At 40.4% G+C, this 22,776-nt stretch overlaps 1 protein-coding gene across 1 annotated transcript in view; it reads left to right on the plus strand.

Annotated features, from left to right (window-relative positions):
• The window catches only part of LOC126183799 (nose resistant to fluoxetine protein 6-like), a gene marked incomplete at its 5' end in the record, with an annotated part of 195,520 nt that overhangs the window by 154,959 nt on the left and 17,785 nt on the right, over positions 1–22,776 (plus strand). The window contains 3 exons of the mRNA XM_049926041.1: positions 10,273–10,438; positions 13,001–13,080; positions 13,294–13,389. Coding sequence (XP_049781998.1) covers positions 10,273–10,438; positions 13,001–13,080; positions 13,294–13,389 — 342 coding nt within the window. The remainder of the gene's footprint in view (positions 1–10,272; positions 10,439–13,000; positions 13,081–13,293; positions 13,390–22,776) is intronic.

Consider the following 22,776-nt stretch of genomic DNA (forward strand, 5'->3'; position numbering starts at 1 on the left):
AGAGATTAGAGCCCACACAGAGGCATACCGACAATCCTTCTTTCCACGAACAATACGAGACTGGAATAGAAGGGAGAACCGATAGAGGTACTCAAGGTACCCTCCACCACACACCGTCAGGTGGCTTGCGGAGTATGGATGTAGATGTAGAGGTAGATGTAGATATATGATCGTTCCATTTTAAACCACTCCTAATGCGTACTCCCAGATAATTTATGGAATTAACTGCTTCCAGTTGCTGACCTGCTATATTGTAGCTAAATGATAAGGGATCTTTCTTTCTATGTATTCACAGCACATTACACTTGTCTACATTGAGATTCAATTGCCATTCCCTGCACCATGCGTCAATTCACTGCAGATCCTCCTGCATTTCAGTACAATTTTCCATTGTTACAACCTCTCGATATACCACAGCATCATCCACAAAAAGCCTCAGTGAACTTCTGATGTAATCCACAAGGTCATTTATGTATACTGTGAATAGCAACGGTCCTACGACACTCCCCTGCGGCACACCTGAAATCACTCTTACTTCGGAAGACTTCTCTCCATTGAGAATGACATGCTGTGTTCTGTTATCTAGGAACTCTTCAATCCAATCACACAATTGGTCTGATAGTCCATATGCTCTTACTTTGTTCATTAAACGTCTGTGTGGAACTGTATCGAACGCCTTGCGGAAGTCAAGAAACACGGCATCTACCTGTGAACCCATGTCTATGGCCCTCCGAGTCTCGTGGACGAATAGCGTGAGCTGGGTTTCACACGACCGTCTTTTTCAAAACCCATGCTGATTCCTACAGAGTAGATTTCTAGTCTCCAGAAAAGTCATTATACTCAAACATAATATGTGTTCCAAAATTCTACAACTGATCGACGTTAGAGATATAGGTCTATAGTTCTGCACATCTGTTCGACGTTCCTTCTTGAAAACGGGGTGACCTGTGCCCTTTTCCAATCCTTTGGAACGCTACGCTCTTCTAGAAACCTACGGTACATCGCTGAAAGAAGGGGGGGCAAGTTCCTTCACGTGCTTTGTGTAAAATTGAACTGGTATCCCATCAGGTCCAGCGGCCTTTCCTATTTTGAGCAATTTTAATCATTTCTCTACCCCTCTGTCGTCTATTTTGATATCTACCATTTTGTCATCTGTGCGACAATCTAGAGAAGGAACTACAGTGCAGTCTTCCTCTGTGAAACAGCTTTGGAAAAAGACATTTAGTATTTCGGCCTTTAGTCTGTCATCCTCTGTTTCAGTACCATTTTGGTCACAGAGTGTCTGGACATTTTGTTTTGATCCACCTACTGCTTTGACATAAGACCAAAATTTCTTAGGATTTTCTGCCAATTCAGTACATAGAATTTTACTTTCGAATTCATTGAACGCCTCTCACATAGCCCTCCTCACACTACATTTTGCTTCGCGTAATTTTTGTTTGTCTGCGAGGCTTTGGCTATGTTTATGTTTGCTGTGAAGTTCCCTTTACTTCTGCAGCAGTTTTCTAACTCGGTTGTTGAACCACGGTGGCTCTTTCCCATCTCTTGCAATCTTGCTTGGCACATACTCATCTAACACATATTGTATGATGGTTTTGAACTTTGTCCACTGATCCTCAACACTATCTGTACTTGAGACAAAACTTTTGCGTTGAGCCATCAGGTACTCTGAAATCTGATTTTTGTCACTTTTGCTAAACAGAAAAATCTTCCTACCTTTTTTAATATTTCTATTTATGGCTGAAATCATCGATGCAGTAACCGCTTTATGATCGCTGATTCCCTGTTCTGCGTTAACTGTTTCAAATAGTTTGGGTCTGTTTGTCACCAGTAGGTCTAATATGTTATCGCCACGAGTTGGTTCTCTGTTTAACTGCTCAAGGTAGTTTTCAGATAAAGCACTAAAAAAAATTTCACTGGATTCTTTGTCCCTGCCACCCTTTATGAACGTTTGAGTCTCCCAGTCTATATCCGGCAAATTAAAATCTCCACCCACAACTATAACATGGTGGGGAAATCTACTCGAAATATTTTCCAAATTATCCTTCAGGTGCTCAGCCACAACAGCTGCTGAGCCAGTTACCATGTCTGAGCCTGCTTTAACCATGACGTTGACCCAAATTATTTCATATTTCAGATCTTCGTCAATTTCCTTCGATACTATTGCACTTCTTATCACTATAAATATGCCTCCCCCTTCACTGTCCAGCCTGTCTCTGTGGTATACATTCCAATCTGAGTTTAGGATTTCATTACTGTTTTCAACCAACTTTCTGTCTCTAGTACTATGTGGGCAATGTGACTGTTTATTAATGAGAGCAGTTCTGGGACCTTTTTGTAGACGCTCCTGGAGTTTACTATTAGCACATTAATATTGTTATTCCCTGTTGCGTTTTGCCTACTCCTACCTTGCCGTGTCTCTGGAGGCATCTTGTCAGGCCTAGGGAGGGAATTCGCTAACCTAAAAAACCCACATGTGCATTCCACATGTACTCCGCTACCCTTGTAGCCGCTTCCTGCGTGTAGTGCACGCCTGACCTATTCAGAGGGACCCTACATTTCTCCACCCGATAGCGGAGGTCAAGAAATTTGCACCCCAGATCTCCGCAGAATCGTCTGAGCCTCTGGTTTAAGCCTTCTACTCGGCTCCAAACCAGAGGACGGCAATCGGTTCTGGCAATGATACTACAAATAGTTAGCTCAGATTCCACCCCGCAAGCGAGGCTTTCTGCCTTCACCAACTCCGCCAACCACCTGTACGACCTGAGGATGACCTCTGAACCCAGACGGCAGGAGTCATTGGTGCCGACATGAGCAACAATTTTCAGTCGGGTCCACCCAGTGCTCTCTATCGCCGCCAGCATGGCCTCCTCCACATCTCGGATGAGACCCCTCGGTGGCAAGCAGACAGAGTGAACACTGGCCTTCTTCCCTGACCTTTCCGCTATTTCCCTAAGGGGCTTCATCACCTGCCTAACGTTGGAGCTCCCAATAACTAATAAACCCCTCCCCCCCGTGTGCCTGCTCGGGCCTTGCTGAAGGAGCAGCCACATGTCCACTCACAGGCAGAGTGGGCGATGCCACATGGCCAGCTTCCACATTGACCTTCCGCCTCATGTGCCGCGAACGCAGCTGAACCCGCCACTCCCCTTGGGGAGAGGGTGGCCCAACCGCGCCCGGTACCGTCGAAGATGTCTCGACAGCAGGGACAGTGGGTGAAGCATGTAACACCTGGGGTGTACCATGCGACACACCAGACTTCCCACTGCCGCTACACTCTGAGGCAGCAGCCTGTAGATGGCTGACCACGGCCATCAAAACACTCAGCCATTCGCGAGCAGTGGCCAGCTCCTCCTGCATCCGTACACAGCAGTCACACATCCTATCCATCCTAAGAAATCAATTTACTGTAGAGAGTTAATCAACTTTTAACTAGACTGCTAATTCACTAAAGGTGGCTAATAGTTGACTAAAGTGTGGTTACTAGACACTTCATGTAGAAAACAATGAAAATAGCACTACCTGTCATTGGACTGTATTGAAAACAAACACTAGCACTACTGGCACTATCGTTGACTAAAGGGACTCTCTCTGACTGTATTCAAAACAAACACAAAATCTATGGAACACTATTACTAGCACTCGACAATTAAAGCTTCCTAAAAGCAAAAACAAATGGAGAAGAAGTGACAGTAAGAAAAATACAGTTAATACTCAAATTAACATAGCTCGCTGCACAGCAGATGTGATGCAGACGGCAGTTACGATGACACTGCCCAACCAGAAATCTTGTGATGTAATTTTATTCTGTGTATTTTTTTCAGCATTACAGCAAAAAGTTTGAATGTGATGTGACTTTGATGTATCATGAGTGACACAGACCAGAGGTACACAGGCCCAGTTTCCACTGCTTCATTGCAGAGGCATGATGTTACTCTGAGCTGTAAGTAGCCAGGTCATTCGACCAGCACCGGGGTCCAGCATCAGATGGCCCATGCTCCCTCCACATCCTCTGATCATAAAATTGCAGTCACAGTGACATGGCCAAGCAGTTTCCCTTTCTCCACTTTGCCCCTCGCTGTAGCATAGCGAAGGGCCAGCTGGTGCAGGCCCCCTATATGAAGCAGTTCGCACGTATCCCTCTTTTCCTTCACCCCAGCAAACCCAGCTCTCTCTCTCTCTCTTGTCCTCCTGTCCACTTGTCTACACAAAATTTGGGGCCAGGTGGCTAGTGCCTCTAGCTGGAGCTGTACTGAGGTGATCCTGCACCCTGGCAGAACTACCAAACCTCTGTCCTACCCCATTCCCATAAAAACTATATTTATGCAGTTTTTTCTACACAGATATGAGACATTGTGTAATTTATAAAGTAGGTAAAATTACAGATTTCCAAACTTTCTAAAAGAACTGAAACTTATTGTTTGTGGCAGCTACTGCACATTGATTTTATCAAGGTGTATAATAAAGAACAGATTTTGTTTTCTCCTATTAAATTATTAACAGTGTATGAACCATTAATAGGAAATAAAGGGAAAAGGGCTATAACTACATGTTGAGAACACATTCCTTCCTAATAATTGCATTCTTATTATAATTGTAGTTTCCATTTCCTTGCTTTGACTGCAGAAAGTTCATTGATAATGTCATTGAAGTTAAACTTAGCAGTTGCTTCATATTCATTCAACAAGATAGCTGAATTTGACAGTCTGCTTTGCCTACACTTGACCATAAATAATTTTTTATCATCCTTAATTTGCTGAAAGTATGTTGTAATTGTCATAAATATCCTCAGCATTATTTTGATATCTAGCTTAAACAATTTTGCTCCAGTCCTCAGTTGGCTGAAATTGACAAAAATAAGAAGACTTCCATTAAATAGCTTCAACATCCTGTGGCCAACCTTTGAGAGCCTACAATACTGTAGCAAATTTCCAGCAAAAACTCCACTGTTGAGATGAACTGGCAATGTAGGCAGCTGGTGTATGAATTACACGCACTGTTGACATATAACCAAAGTAATACATTTTTGGTCCAGCATTCCAACCTCCTCCCCCCACCCATACTGTCATTCACCAACAGGAAATGTTAAGCAGCAAATGGGCTCACCTCTCAGTAGTGTTCTGTATTCAGGAGCAATGTTGAGACTCAAGTATTCTTAGAGTTCTTTAAAAATTAATAAAGTTGATTGCTTGCTAAAAATGCCGTTTAATTTATTAATTATGGAAGAGAAGCTAGAAATCAAGTGGTCAGGTGCAAATCAACCAACTACAATATTACACACAACACACAAAAAACAAAACAAAAATGAATTCACTTCTGTATATACTTTATTATTAGCTACTGTATTCCTTGGATTAGGCCTATATTTATAAGTGTATAATTACCATATTTACTACTTTTCTAGTGCTTTTGAAGCAGTTAGACATAAATGAAGGTTATATAACAAATAATTTGGAGCAATTACATTATAAAGTTTATTGACTGTTTTTTAGGCCCCACCAATGAAAATGAACACCAGCCACCACTGAAGACTGGCTTCTTGTATTCCCTCTGGTACAATAATTTGGCTACTCAACTCATCATCATCATCATATGCTCTACATTCATGTAGATGTAGATGTGCTCCCTGGTGTATTGACTGAGCTGCTTCACCTTTTACACATGCTTTCTGTTGCACTGGCACTGGTGTCTGAACACCATCCTTACCCAAGCACTCTTGATGTGTCCAAGATGTTGTGCACAAAGTTTGACCCTGTGGGCAGTGATTGGAACCTAGGTACATTTAAGAGGATGCTTCTTTCATTTCCGAGATAGCTGTTGCTCTTTCACTGATATTAAGATAGGATGTCAGGCCTTTCTGAACTTGTAGCTGACATTCTACAATCTAAAGTATGCAGGACACATAGACATTGTAATTCAGAACAAGGCTCTTATTACTCCACCAGTTTTAAGGTACGCATTTGGGACATTATTTTTACTTCTAACAATATTTTGGCTGACAACCTTCCAGCATTTTTCAGTGTGTGTCACAGCCTCATCTTTCTGGGATCCAATGAAGAACATCTGGCAGATGACCTGTTTAGCCACTATTTATTTGTTTGCTGTCCATATAACAATCAGTTTTCAGAAAATGTCATAGCTTTAGTTCACACATATATACACTCCTGGAAATGGAAAAAAGAACACATTGACACCGGTGTGTCAGACCCACCATACTTGCTCCGGACACTGCGAGAGGGCTGTACAAGCAATGATCACACGCACGGCACAGCGGACACACCAGGAACCACGGTGTTGGCCGTCGAATGGCGCTAGCTGTGCAGCATTTGTGCACCGCCGCCGTCAGTGTCAGCCAGTTTGCCATGGCATACGGAGCTCCATCGCAGTCTTTAACACTGGTAGCATGCCGCGACAGCATGGACGTGAACCGTATGTACTGTTGACGGACTTTGAGCGAGGGCATATAGTGGGCATGCGGGAGGCCGGGTGGACGTACCGCCGAATTGCTCAACACGTGGGGCGTGAGGTCTCCACAGTACATCGATGTTGTCGCCAGTGGTCGGCGGAAGGTGTACGTGCCCGTCGACCTGGGACCGGACCGCAGCGATGCACGGATGCACGCCAAGACCGTAGGATCCTACGCAGTGCCGTAGGGGACCGCACCGCCACTTCCCAGCAAATTAGGGACACTGTTGCTCCTGGGGTATCGGCGGGAACCATTCGCAACCGTCTCCATGAAGCTGGGCTACGGTCCCACACACCGTTAGGCCATCTTCCGCTCACGCCCCAACATCATGCAGCCCGCCTCCAGTGGTGTCGCGACAGGCGTGAATGGAGGGACGAATGGAGACATGTCGTCTTCAGCGATGAGAGTCGCTTCTGCCTTGGTGCCAATGATGGTCGTATGCGTGTTTGGCGCGTGCAGGTGAGCGCCACAATCAGGACTGCATACGACCGAGGCACACAGGGCCAACACCCGGCATCATGGTGTGGGGAGCGATCTCCTACACTGGCCGTACACCACTGGTGATCGTCGAGGGGACACTGAATAGTGCACGGTACATCCAAACCGTCATCGAACCCATCGTTCTACCATTCCTAGACCGGCAAGGGAACTTGCTGTTCCAACAGGACAATGCATGTCCGCATGTATCCCGTGCCACCCAACGTGCTCTAGAAGGTGTAAGTCAACTACCCTGGCCAGCAAGATCTCCAGATCTGTCCCCCATTGAGCATGTTTGGGACTGGATGAAGCGTCGTCTCACGCGGTCTGCACGTCCAGCACGAACGCTGGTCCAACTGAGGCGCCAGGTGGAAATGGCGTGGCAAGCCGTTCCACAGGACTACATCCAGCATCTCTACGATCGTCTCCATGGGAGAATAGCAGCCTGCATTGCTGCAAAAGGTGGATATACACTGTACTAGTGCCGACATTGTGCATGCTCTGTTGCTTGTGTCTATGTGCCTGTGGTTCTGTCAGTGTGATCATGTGATGTATCTGACCCCAGGAATGTGTCAATAAAGTTTCCCCTTCCTGGGACAATGAATTCACGGTGTTCTTATTTCAATTTCCAGGAGTGTAGTTCAGGAAGGCCAAGACCTGTTTTAGTAAAAATATATTTTTACTGACTTGCTTACAAATATGATATTTATACTTTTTCCATGACAGATGTTCATTCACAATTACACCCAAAATCTTGTGTTTATTTGTATAGATAAGTGCCAGTGGAGGAGTAAATGGAGTATCGTTTGGAGTGTATTTAGATTAAAGCAAAGTAGGAATTGCATTCTCACTGTCGTTTTACAAACCGCATATTAGCAACAAGGTAAATTTATGGAATATTGTAACCAATTTCACTACTGTGGGTACAAGTTTGCAGATTACTGCCACAGTCACCAAAAATTTTGACATTTTCATAGCTCATGGCCTTGCATTTTTTGGGTTCAGTTGAATCATTAACGTACACAAGGAAAAGAATAGGCTACAATATAGTTTCTTGAACCATGCCATACTGAAGCATCCTTTAGGTAGATATAGTTGCTAGCAACTGTTCACTCCATTTATAAGTTAACTCAGCTCAGTGTTCCCTGTATTTTGAAATGGAAGTAAGTGGTTTTAAGACTACACCTCTCATTTCATTCTTCTAATTACACAACAAAGTGGTATGATTCACAGTATCAAAAGCTTTACTCATACCCACAAAGTGCCTGATTCCTTATCTCTTTTATCCAGTTTGTATGATATTTCATGTATGGAAGTTATTACTGCTGTTAACAGTAGATCTTCCTTTTCTAAAACCATACTTTAGATTTTTGAATAGATCATGTTTGATGAGGATCTCTATCTAGAGAAATCATCTCGTTTTATGACTTGATTCTCACTGCAGGTTTTGTTCTGAGCTCTTGCTGCCTGTTACTCTGGCATCTCCCACAAATGTGAATGATGATCCACCTTAATCATAATCATAGTGGCTTTTCAGCTTCTTGAGTGGCTCTGTGTTTGTTTGTACTCAGCACTTGCATCATTTTATCTTTGATACTTAACTTCCATACACAATTGGCACAATTGTGTCAACATCATCTGTGATGCATGCATGTTATACTCACCAGCATAGCTTCAAGTAGAGTGGTTTGGGCAGTTCAACAAATAAATAGGCACCCTTAACACTGGAAGTCAGTCATAGACTTTCATTTATGGTGACTGTAAAGTTCTCAACCAAAATATTGGGACAGGAAGTAATGATGTCCCAGATGCATGCCCAAAAATTGATGGAATAATTCACAGATACTAACTTTACAGCCTTGTTTATGGCACAAACAAATGGCAATTGTGTTACAAGAGAGAGACGACAGAATATGGTAGAGGTTCTTTCAATCTATCATTTCATCACTCTGTCAACACAAACATCACAATCAGTGAGGAAGATTAATAAGAAATGTAATGCATGCACTGCAGTAGTTCAGTCACAGATGTAGTGTAGTAAGAGATACTCCAGAAAGTATAGTAGGATAGTGGTGGATATCCACACAGTAACATCTAAAGTTAATATGGATGTGACAAACTGGTACAGTTCAGAATGCACAGAAATGTATTTCAGCTCCATCAAAAAAGAAGAATACAAGCATCACCCTGTATTTGTAACTGCAGTATGTCTCATTTAAGGCTTCCAATATGAGGTAGACTGAATGCAGAAACATATGTTGCAGTACTTAAAACTAAAATCCCAGAGTGATTTCCTAACTTATTCCTTTAACAGAAATCGGTGTGAATAGCCACAGAGAGGAATGTGATAACCTGTATAGACTTCACTAATCCAGGTAGTTGTGGAAGTGTAGCCCTTACCAGCTCCAAATGCAAAATATCAGACCAACAGTCATTTGATGTGGGTTACAGAATTCAGTAAGGTTTTCAGTTACAGTCAGTGTGGTTTCAAGTTGAGGCACTTGACCAATGACAAACCAAGTGAAATAGAGGCTACGGCAAAGGAGGATCTTCAGTGTAAGAACCATCTTCTGGGAATATTTGTTGAACTTTAAGGTTTTGAAAATACAGGCAGAGAATTTCTCAACCTGGCAACAAAACATTGTATTTCTTAAGTCAACATTGAATTTATCTTTCGAAAACTGTTAAATTACAAGGGGACAGACTGGCTGGCCGGTAATTACCTTCAAGCATCAAAATTCCGAGTATTTATGACAGGAACATTTTCAGAGCTTGCGTGTTCCTTCCTCAGTAAAGAGAAAAAGACTGGTTGGGAAAGGTTGGAAAAGAGGGGCAAACCTCTGTTTGAGGAGAACCCACCTGCTGTAAAGACAAGGGGAACCAGATATGAAGAACATTTCATATAACTTGTTTTATTTCTATTTTCTTAGACAGTACTAACAGAAAATATTTGTTTCTGTCTGAATTACATAGTAAATATGAATGATCACTAATTTAGTGTAGAATAATTAGCTTGCTGTGTTACTTGACATAGAATTGAAATGTCCTGATATGAAGTATGTAAAGGCCCACTAAACTAAATGAAACATCATTAACATAAAATAATGATCGGCAAGGTGATAACAACAAAGAAAAGCATCCAGTAATAGAGTCCTCCAGTAAATTTGCATAAATTTTTCACTAAGTATTTCTAATAGAAAAAAATACATAACATTAAGAATATTATTCTTATTTTTCAAATCCATTACTGTTTGATTAATGTCTGTTATTAAAAAATCTCATGTTGCTAATTTCAAATAATGGATTCAGTTGTCCTTATTTTCATACAGACTGACTGTTCCATATATGTTTGTTCTGGGAGTTGTGGAGATAAGCATGAAATGGTTCTACTATAATTCTGTATTTGAACCACCAACAATGGACCATATAAATTGTCCAAAATACTGGTGGAGAAATGCACTTTTCATCAACACCTTTTACCCAGTCCAAGACATGGTGAGTAACGTATATAGTCATTAGAAGCCAGGGAAAATTTATTGCACATGAAATTATTACATCAAAAAGGAGTGCCTTTGTTTTTTGGCACATGAAATAATTAGTCTTAAAAATCTCGCCTGGAAAACACTACAATATTCACTTTTTAGTATTATTATTCAGTTTACCATTTTGTTTTATTTGATAAAAAAAAAGTGAATTTGTGAGCTGCCACCAGAGGTAGAGTGTATAAATAGTTGGAATCAAGGACAGACAATGCAGTCGGGAGCATATTCACTAGAGTACATACCATTCTACTTGCACTGGTGAAACCCTATTTGAACGTTATAGAGAAGAAACTGAAGACTGTGTTTCTATAAAGACAATGGCAGGCAAGCCAGAAGAACTGAGCAATTATTATTGTACATGTATGGAACTGAGCTCCTGCACTTTTATTAATGTGTGTCTATTTTGAGACTCTAAATTATGACCTGCATCTTGCATCATAATGATTTTATATGTTTTGTGGGAATAAACCATCCAGAAGTAATAATTTTGTGTCAGTGTTTTCAGGTAACAAGAACACAATTCCATATTCTGATGCACTGCTACTGTTGAGATTTTAGACTTCCAGTTTGTAGTGATAAGACAGAGAAATTTGACATAGTAAGGAATTAGGTAAAGGCTTAATCTAAAAACATTTTGGTGTGACACTCAATAGTTTAACTGAATAAAAAGCAATTCTGTGTGTAGTTACTGTGCAACTATGTCAGATCATTTTTGTTCCTGCCATTTTAGCATATATCGTACTGTTGACAGCTGTGATAGATTCATTTGATGTGCATTAGACATTACATAAAAATAATAAGCAAATACATCCTTGCTAATGTTGTATAACAATGCCTAAGCATTTCTACCCCAACAGAGTTTCGATTTCATTGTTAGCTCACAGAAATTAACATTAGTTAAGTCTCGTTGTATTGGCATGTTGTCATAGTAGTTAATATATAGATCCTGGTATTTGTTTTGCTTGCTACAGAGATAATTTACATTACACCAAAGATCAACTTAATCAGTCTGTGAAGGAAAGACCAGTGCCAATTGCAACTGGGCATTGAAATAATTTGATAACGAAACTTAAAAATTTGTGCCAGACTGGAAGTCGAACCTGGACCTCCCACAAAATGCAAGCAGCTGGCTTAACCACCTTTTTTTTTATCTCATTTTATTCATTATGGTTAATTGTATTTGTTTGGGGTGGATGTCCCATAACACTTGTTCAAGATCATCATTGATCCATTAAGTCAGTCTTTTTATTACAGAGGGCAGCTAACCCTCTGACCAAACACGCTGAGCTACCATGCCGGCATCTCAGCCATCCAGACATTGTTTTGAAAGAAAGACATACCAGCTGCAATCAGGCACTTCTGAAAAATCATACCATTCATACTGATATGGCTATTCATTCACTTACACATTGTGTCCTACAAATCTCAGATTGAAAGAGAGTTTCTGGAGGTGTGGAATAAATATGTTACTACAGAGAAGAGGTTGTTTAAAATTGTCTGTCTAAACTATTCTAGCTATTAACTACCAGTAATGAGGTATGCTTTTAAGGCAATGAGAATAATATGCAATATAATACCTACAGCTCATTGTAGACAGAGTTTTAGAATTCTTCACATTATAAGATTGCTATCATTATTTATTATACAGTGCCTGAAGCATGTCAGGCAGAACTATTACAGCTATCAATAGTAAAATAACGGCCAGAATACTAGGATCAAGCATGACCTAATATCATTCAGTTTTAACTACACAAACACATCGACTTGCTTTGCCATACCTTGTCATATCAGTTCAAGGGAAAGATCAAAATATTTCTGTCAGAAATAAATGCTTATAAAGAAGATGAATTTCTAATGAAACCTAAGAAATGGATGTGACTTGATATATATGTACTCTTGTAGTTGTAGAGTTTGGTATTGGCTGTAAATGAACATGAATGTAATATGTATTTTTTCAGTGATTGGAGACTAGGTGAGTGTGTGTATATATGAACAGTCTCTTGACTTTTATACAAGTTTATTATCGTAAACATAATGCATTGGCACTTGCAGTACCTCAGATGACCTCTGAGGTTTTTATAGTACCAAATATCCATGCAGTTATTCAAATATTCATTTATTATAACTAATTAAGAGAATTTTAGTCTCCTTATTTTCTTTATGAAGTTTTACACATAACACTGTAATTAATATATAAACAAGAAATAGCACTGGTTACACAGAATTCAACTATTCACAGTCAAGTGGTCTTGGTGTTCAGACAGTGAGGTCACCTAGTGTTATTTCACCAATATTACAATAGACAAAATAATTTCCAGTTATTTTCATATACATAACCTGAATTTTAAGCTACATACTAGTTTGTCAGTAGTAGGATCAGATGTTTTTTTAGAATCAAAGTCTTCAGTTTACAAAATAATATATACTGCAACCTAATCTGAATTTTTAAGAAGTGAGTGATTTAGTGACATTGTTATTCAGTTTTCTTCTGAACACTAACGCTTTTCCATTTCAGTGCATGTTGTGGAGCTGGTATTTAGCAGATGACACACAGTTCTATATACTTGGGATAGCTATACTTATTGTGGCAGCTAGGTAAGAACCATGCTTGAATGCTATTTCTAATGATTATTTCATCACTGAAACATATCATATAGCAGGTAACAATGAAAGAAAGTGCTTTTGAAACAGATTAAGGAAATCTTTTTGCATACTGTGAAAAATTTGTTAGCTTAAAATTCAAAAGCTGATTATAAGTACAATAAATTAAATTTCCTTATTGAGAAAAGAATAATTTGTCTTTTTCAGCCATTTTCAGGTAGCAGCAGCAATGGTTGCGATGCTTCTAATGAGTTCATGGTGCACAACTGCATTTATTGCTTACACAAATAAACATATGCCAAGGTACAGTCAAACTGTAGATTTACCAGTATCTAATTATATGTTTCTGAATTACAACCATGAAGATATGGTACAAGAAAATCTTCTTCTCCCCCTTGCAATATTTTGTGCCCCAGCTGAATTATAAATAATTACTAAAATTGTTACATCTAATCTAACAATAATTATTCCAGTAAGTTAAGACAAAATTTAAGTGTTACGGACTAAATTATGTAGCTGTGCCATCACTCAAAACTAAGTATCTGACTTCCTAGATTTTTTATAACCAATTTTTGTAATCACTGCTATATTGCTTCTGAGAAGATATGAGGCTTAAAGCATCAGAATATATCTCATAGTAGCATTTAATAGTATAGTATATTAAGGACCCATTACAGTTTAAAATTTTGATGTCACCATATTTTTCTTTAAATTTGTATGTTCTTGTAATATACCACATTTTAGTTTACTCTGAATATGATTTACTAACTAAATACATCTTTTATTTGATATAAATATGCTGTTCTGCAAAACTTAAGAATAAGACAGAAAAAGTAACATAACTTACTAACTACTTGGTGGAAATGAATGAAAGTGTAGATATATGTTGCCAGAGGTCTTCCAGTCATGCACAGAAAGCTAGACATCACATGGCATGAGGTCTGTATGAGTATAGCACTAAATTAGGCTGGCCCTGCAACACTAGGCAGTTGAAGGAATGGGAAAAAGATAGTGTGTATCAATCAGTGAGCAGTTATAGTGCACTGTGGTGGCATTCTTGATTATAGCATGACTTGAGTATAACATCTGGGTGACTTCATATGAGTAAGAATCATCAGGAAACTGAAATAAGGATGAAGTGTGACATGTGTAGCCCCGCAGTTTGGTGTTGCTCACAGCATTGTTTCACATGCATTGGGAGCATTCCTCACCACAGGCACTGCTGCCCAAAGGATGTTGTGTTCTGTTGACACCTAAACAACAGTGTCACCATTTGTGATGGAGCCAAGAGCATAGGGACTGAAACAATCAGAAGTGCAGTCATGTCCTCTTCTCACATGAAGGCAAATTCAGCTTGAGTAGTGATTCTGGATGTATCCTTATGTGAAGAGAGGTGAGGAAATGCAATGCACACAGGAACTTTGTCAGTCATGATCATTTTGGTGATCTAGGTATCGTGGTGTTAGAAGACATAATGCTGCATGCATGTACTGACCTCCAAATACACACATAAAAAAAAGTTTTGTATCACCTCAGTTCCAAGAGTTCCAGAACGTGTACAGAAAACTGGAATATAGATCAACATAAACATCATTTCTGCCCTCTTTATTGCTCATGAAAACCACACATTGCATGTTGTACCATGATACAGCGAGACCTTCAGAAGTGGTGGTCGAGATTGTTGTACACACAGGTACCTCTAATACCCAGTAGCATGTCCTCTTGCATTGATGCAGTCCTGTATTTGTTGTGGCATACTATCCACAAGTTCACCAAGGCACTGTTGGTCCAGATTGTCTCACTCCTCAATGGCGATTCAGAGAAGATCCCTCAGAGTGGTTGGTGGGTCACATTGTCCATAAACAGCCCTTTTCAATCTATCCCAGGCATGTTCGATAGGGTTCATGTCTGGAGAACATTCTGGCCACTCTAGTCGAGCGATGTCATTATCCTGAAGGAAGTCATTCACAAGATGTCCATGATGGGGGCACGAACTGACATCCATGAAGACGAATGCCTCGCCAATATGCTGCTGATATGGTTGCGCTATCGGTCGGAGGATGGGATTCACATATCGTACAGCCGTTGTGGCACCTTCCATGACCACCAGTGGCATACATTGGCCCCACATAATGCCATCCCAAAACAGCAGGGAACCTCCACCTTGCTGCACTCAGTGGACAGTGTGTCTAAGGCATTCAGCCTGACCGGGTTGCCTCCAAACATGTATCCGATGATTGTCTGGTTGAAGGCATATGCAACACTCATCGGACAAGAGAACATGATGGAAATCCTGAGTGGTCCATTCAGAATGTTGTTGGGCCCATCCCTACCACACTGCATGGTGTTGTGGTTGCAAAAATGGACCTCACCATGGACATCAGGAATCAATTTGCACATCATGCAGGCTGTTATGCACAGTTTGAGTCATAACACAATGTCCTGTGGCTGCACAAAAAGCATTATTCAACATGGTAACGTTGCTGTCAGGGTTCCTCCGAGCCATAATCCACAGGTAGTGGTCATCCACTGCCATAGTAGCCCTTGGGCGGCCAGAGTGAGGCATGTCATTGACAATTCCTGTCTCTCTGTATCTCCTCCATGTCCGAACAACATCACTTTGGTTCACTCCGAGACGCCTGGACACTTCCCTTGTTGAGAGCCCTTCCTGGCACAAAGTAACAATGCGGACATGATCAAACTATGGTATTGACCATTTAGGTATGGTTGAGCTACGGACAACACGAGCTGTGTACCTCCTTCGTGCTGGAATGACTGAAAATGATCGGCTGTCGGACGCTCTCCATCTAATGGACGCTGCTCATGCATGATTGTCTACATCTTTGGGCAGATTTAGTGATGTCTCTGAACAGTCAAAGGGATTGTGTCCATGATACAATGCCCACAGTTAGTGTCTATCTTCAGGAGTTCTGGGAACCAGGGTGATGCAAAACTGTTTTTGATGTGTGTATTTAAATACAATACATTCACTGGTCGCTGTTATTGTCACACTGTACTCATTCTCCGTGTGTGTCTTTTCTCCATCTGTGTCTCTTCAGAGGTGCATTCAGCCCTGACTTCACTTTAACGAATGACAATGCATGACCAAATCGAACAATGCAGGTAGAGGAGCTATTGCAACAAGAAGATATTGAATGAATGGACTAGCCTCCCCATTCCCCTAACTTAAATCCCATCAAGCACATGTGGGATGCATTGGGCATGTTCACATACACCAACGACTATTCAGCACATGTGAACTGTACTGGTGGAGGAATGAAACACCCTACCACAAGAACTCCTTACTGACCTGACGGCTGTCGTGGGAGCACACTGCAGGGCATGCATGCTATCCATGATGATCGCACCCTGTTACGGACCATGACCATCATAAATCATGGTGACTTCAGAGTAATTATTGCTTTTGAATAAATGTGTAATTTCTGTTCATCTCACTGCATGTCTTTTTTTCTGTTACCTTCTGTACTACACTGTAGCTGTTCTTTCTGTGTGTGCTCTAAATTTCATCAAGTTGTGTTACTTGGCAGTGACACAGCATGCAAAACTTGCTTTTGTGCTTAAGTTTTGCACAACAGTGTATATTCCTAACATTACAAAAAGTGTACTTATGATTTAAGTTATATTTTGATGTGTGTAATGTCATTTACTATCCACTTACCGTGTGACACACAAAATATATGACAATTCGATAAATTGTTGTGCCATACATTCTGAAACATGTGTTGTAAGCTGCATCACATTTCTGTAGATGAGATTTTAAAATCAATTTCAGGGGTTAAATTTGGATATAATCTAAGAATAATTTGGGTTATTATATTTATGTTCCTGTTACTGGTAGGTTTCTGCATTTGATGGACACATTTGTAATTTGAAAAGGAAATAATGTGGAAAGCAAGCTCTGACAAAGAATACAAGTCCAAAGACACAGTTACAATGTTCATCTTCTTGGTTATATGCCTCTCTGCCGCTCAAAAAATCTGCACTGTTGAAAGTACCAGAATTACTTGTTTCATTCATTTTATTGCGCTGTTTGTATTCCACTGAGATCTTTCTGTAATTGTATTAATAATTTTGTAATATTTTGTGTGGTGTGCATTTTTGTGTATCCTTTTCAAGTATTCGTACCCATACCTTACCGAATTTGTAACTGCCTTGAAGGTGGTTGGCTCGTAGATCATAGCACATACTGTTCTAAGCAGAATTATCAAATGATACTCATTGATTCATATATTCATTCATTGTTCCATAAATTTCATCATGAAGCAGAGCCTTGAGCTGCATGGAATGAGTTGTGTAACACATTAACAGACAGACACGGCCACTGCAAACTAAAGTACAGTAACAACAAGTTATAACTAATGCTAGTCTAAATTGAAAACAACCACCCCACTTCCCCTTTCACTACTCAGCTGCTGTTCCTATCTAATATTTCAAACAAATCACTTGTTGTTGTTGTGGTCTTCAGTCCTGAGACTGGTTTGATGCAGCTCTCCATGCTACTCTATCCTGTGCAAGCTTCTTCATCTCCCAGTACCTACTGCAACCTACATCCTTCTGAATCTGCTTAGTGTATTCATCTCTTGGTCTCCCCCTACGATTTTTACCCTCCACACTGCCCTCCAATACTAAATTGGTGATCCCTTGATGCCTCAGAACATGCCCTACCAACCAATCCCTTCTTCTGGTCAAGTTGTGCCACAAACTTCTCTTCTCCCCAATCCTATTCAATACTTTCTCATTAGTTATGTGATCGACCCATCTAATCTTCAGCATTCTTCTGTAGCATCACATTTCAAAAGCTTCTATTCTCTTCTTGTCCAAACTATTTACCGTCCATGTTTCACTTCCATACATGGCTACACTCCATACAAATACTTTCAGAAATGACTTCCTGACACTTAAATCTATACTCGATGTTAACAAATTTCTCTTCTTCAGAAACGCTTTCCTTGCCATTGCCAGTCTACATTTTATATCCTCTCTACTTTGACCATCATCAGTTATTTTGCTCCCCAAATAGCAAAACTCCTTTACTACTTTAAGTGTCTCATTTCCTAATCTAATACCCTCAACATCACCCAAATTAATTCGACTACATTCCATTATTCTCGTTTTGCTTTTGTTGATGTTCATCTTATATCCTCCCTTCAAGACACCATCCATTCCGTTCAACTGCTCTTCCAAGTCCTTTGCTGTCTCTGACAGAATTACAATGTCATCGGCGAACCTCAAAGTTATTATTTCTTCTCCATGGATTTTAATACCTACTTCGAATTTTTCTTTTGTTTCCTTTACTGCTTGCTCAATATACAGACTGAATAACATCGGGGAGAGGCTACAACCCTGTCTCACTCCCTTCCCAACCACTGCTTCCCTTTCATGTCCCTCGACTCTTATAACTGCCATCTGGTTTGTGTACAAATTGTAAATAGCCTTTCACTCCCTGTATTTTACCCCTGCCACCTTTAGAATTTGAAAGAGAGTATTCCAGTCAACATTGTCAAAAGCTTTCTCTAAGTCTACAAATGCTATAAACGTAGGTTTGCCGTAAGCTCAGTATTGCCTCACGTGTTCCAGTATTTCTACGGAATCCAAACTGATCTTCCCCGAGGTCGGCTTCTACTAGTTTTTCCATTCGTCTGTAAAGAATACGTGTTAGTATTTTGCAGCTTTGGCTTATTAAACTGATTGTTCAGTAATTTTCACATCTGTCAACACCTGCTTTCTTTGGGATTGGAATTATTATATTCTTCTTGAAGTCTGAGGGTATTTCGCCTGTTTCATACATCATATGTGAAACAGAATCAGCAAAGTCAAAATCTGTTGATAGAAACATTAGAATTAAGTGGTTACAAATATTCTGATAAATTTTAGAAGGAATGGCTAATAAAATATGCTTTTATGTTTTTGTTAATATCTGGGGATTTTCAAAATTGTACTCAAAATTTACTAACCACCTGCTATAGACTTTTGTGCCAGAATATAAAACTCCATACTGAACCTTCAAGATGGATGCATAGCCTACATGGCTGCTATTTTTCCTTAAAAAGTGCTTCCATTAAAATTGCAATACTGTGCAGGTGGCTTGCAAGAAATATCAAGTTGGCTACATCTTGAATGTATGGTCCAATCACACAAAGCAGCTAGGAAAAATGCCATCTACATTCTGTATATCACGAAGGATTATGCAGTGGATTTATCTGTCACAAATCACATTTGAAAGTTGGTTTGTTTGTAAAGTGATTGAGTTATGACTTGCATAAGAAGTAGAAACTTCTACCAACACATGGAATTCAACAGCTACGGGATGATGACCTCTTTAGATTGTGGCTTATCATTCCGCAATACTGTAGCCTGCATCAGTTGCAAATGCACTACTGTCATGTGAATATGGAGTCAATGGGCTCATGAGAGATCAACCATGTTTGCTCAACCATGTAGGATAATAGAGCTGTGTCACACATGCTGAGTCAGGATACAGGCTTGTTTGCAGCAATACAAGTATTTACACAAAAAGCATGATGATATCTGGAACACACTGGACTGTCTGTGGCCACTGTTGTGACTTTCTTTCGCATGATGGTAAAGAGAGTCACAGTGACATTGGTGCACCCAATGACAATGTTGGATGCAGAAGGAGTGGCACCATGTCATGTTTTCTGATGAGTCCTAGTTCTGTGTTAACATCACAATGTATGTATCTACGTATGTGTGTGTTTGTGTGTGTGTGTGTGTGTGTGTGTGTGTGTGTGTGTGTGTGTGTGTGTGTGTCGGGAGGCTCCAGAATGAATTAACATCATACAGAGCCGGCATCTGACAGGAAGGTGTGGGGTCTCTTGTTGACTTAGCTGGTAATTTGTACTGAAGGCGCTACATTTCTGACATCTTAAGGCCAGTGGTTGTGCTTAACTTCAAGATATCATAAAAATATCTTTCAATAAGGTAATGCATGACAAAACCCTGACCATGCTATCCTGATCTAACCTCAATACAGAGGGTGCTTGACTGTTGCCCCAGGCAACATGTTCTCCAGATCCTTTACCCACTGAAAATATTTAGTCATGAGTTGTTGAGAGTCTGGCACACCACAACTCACCAGCCACAATGATTGCTGAACTCTGGCACAGAGCTGAACCAGTATGGAATGACATACCCATATCTGTACTCCAAGCTCAGTTCAACCCAGTGCCAGATGGTTTAGAGCCATTGTTGCTGGCAGGGATGGTAGCTCTGTGTAGTAAATTCTGCACCTTGTATACCACCACATCACCTACAAATTTAATGACATATTCTTTCTATTATTCTATACACTGATGACCCAAAACATTATGACTACCTGCTTAATAGCTTGTTTGTCCCTCTTTGGAACAAAATACATCACTGATTCTGCATACAGGGGTCTGACAGTTTGTTGGTGGGTTTGTAGAGGTATGTGGAATCAGAAGTCTATGCAAAGGTCATGTAATTCACATAAATAACACTGAGTGAGGTAGCACAGTGGTTGGTACACCGGACTCGCATTTTCAAGGATTATGGTTAAAACCTGCATCCAGCCGTTCTGATTTAGGATTTCTGTGATTTCCCTAAATTGTTTGAGGCAACCAGGGTAGTTCTTCTGAAAGGGCACAGCCAACTTCCTCCTCCATCCTCCATCTGAACTTGTACTCCATCTCTAATGACCTCATTGTTGACAACACGTTAAACACTAATGTCCTCCTCATCTGCATACATAATGGGCCGCTGATTTGTGTACGCAGTGAGAGCACCTGATAGTGGCCCATATGGATTCCATAGGATTTACATCAGGTGAATTTGGTCATCGAGACATCAATATCAGTTCACTATAATGCTCATCAAACCACTGTGGCATGGATCTGGCTCAGAGACATGGACAGTTATACTACTGAAAGCTGACATTGCCTCATGGAAGACATCAAGCATGAAGGGATGCTCGGGGTTCACAGCTGTCAGCATGTCTTTGATTACTAGCAGGTCCCATGCAACCACAGGAAAATGTCTCTCATAGCATAATACTGCTCCCACCAGGCTGTGTCTATGGAATGCTGCAAGTTTCAAGCTGCCATTCACCTTGATGATGGCTTTTGTGGAAATGACCATTGATCTAGTGCAACAAATGTGTGATTCACCCAAAGAGCCAACACATTTCCATTGGCTGACAATTGAATTTCAATGGTCCCACCCCACTGCAGTCATAATTGATGGTGTCATTGGGTCAATATGTGAATGCGTAGGGCTGGTCTGCTGCAGAGCTCCATGTTCAACAATGTATGATGAACAGTATGCTCTGAAACACTTATGCATGCACCAGCATTGTGCTCTTTCAACAGAGATGCCACAGGTCACCATCTATCCTACTTTATGGAGGAGGCAAGCCTCCAAACTCTATGTTCTGGGTTTGTCATGGATGTCCAACCATTTAGCACCTAGTGGTAGTTTCACTGTCCTTCTTCCTCTTTCTGGAGATGCTAATGACAATACCACATGAACTTTCAACCAGCTTCATTATTTTCAAGATACTCAATCATAGGCTGTACGTAATAACAATCTGTCCATTCTCAGAGTTGCTTATCTCAATAGAATTTCCCATTTGCAGCCCATGTCTTCACTAGGGTGATCCCCCATTATGTCTGCTCTGCTTATGTACTTTTCTTACCACATCATGTACCCACAACGCAACTGTGTGGCATCCCACGTCAGGGTGGGCAATGCTTATAATGTTTATGGCATGTCGGTGTAATTGTACAATAAGTAAAACGTTGTATCTTCTATCACTTCTTGTATTGCTGTTTCGATAACCAGCAGCATAGGATTGTGGTTATGAATTTTATTGTTCATCCTAAAGTTACTTTTGTTATTAATCACAAATATCATTAGGGAGTATAAATATTGGCATATAAGTGTAAGAATCCCAAAGCCCTTAAACAATCTTCTGCAAGGTTGTTGTTTATCAGCTTTACATAATATTCTTAGTACACACTTCTGTAGAATAAATACTTTTTTAGTTAAGACACAAGAGAATTAAAGATATTAGCTGCCAGTAAGCATTGATTTATATCAATGGGGCAAGTTGAAAATTTGGGCAGAGCGGGATTCGAACCTGGGTCTCCTGCTTACTAGGCAGTTGCACTGACCACTATGCCATCCAGACACAGTGGTCACCACAACTGCATCATCTATCCTAGAAAGCCCCCTGTCAGATCCAAATCCTTAACTTATACTACCCACTACTGATGTAGTGACCCTGATCATTAGGCTTATTGCTTGCGGCATCTCACTGATTCCCATAAGAGTCCGATCTTGATGTGCATCTGTACTGAAAGCATCATTGACCATCATCCCCTTAATTAATTATATATGTGTTGTCTGGTCTTTTGGACATATCCTAAACCACAGACACCATTTTTATCCATTTGGATCAATTTGAATCTATTTAGATCAAAATGGTGCCTGTTCTTTAGGATGTGTCCAAAAGACTAGACACTAAATATATAATTAAATAAGGTGATGGTGGCTAATGGTCCCTTCAGTATAGATGCATATCAAGCTCGAACTTTTACAGATTCCGTGAGTAATGAAGCTAATGAGCAGGGGCGCTACATCAGTAGTGTATAGTATATGTTGAGATTTTGGGTCTGACAGGAAGCATGC

Source organism: Schistocerca cancellata, chromosome 4 (genome assembly GCF_023864275.1).
Source record: "Schistocerca cancellata isolate TAMUIC-IGC-003103 chromosome 4, iqSchCanc2.1, whole genome shotgun sequence".
In the NCBI taxonomy this organism is placed as follows: Eukaryota; Metazoa; Arthropoda; class Insecta; order Orthoptera; family Acrididae; genus Schistocerca; species Schistocerca cancellata.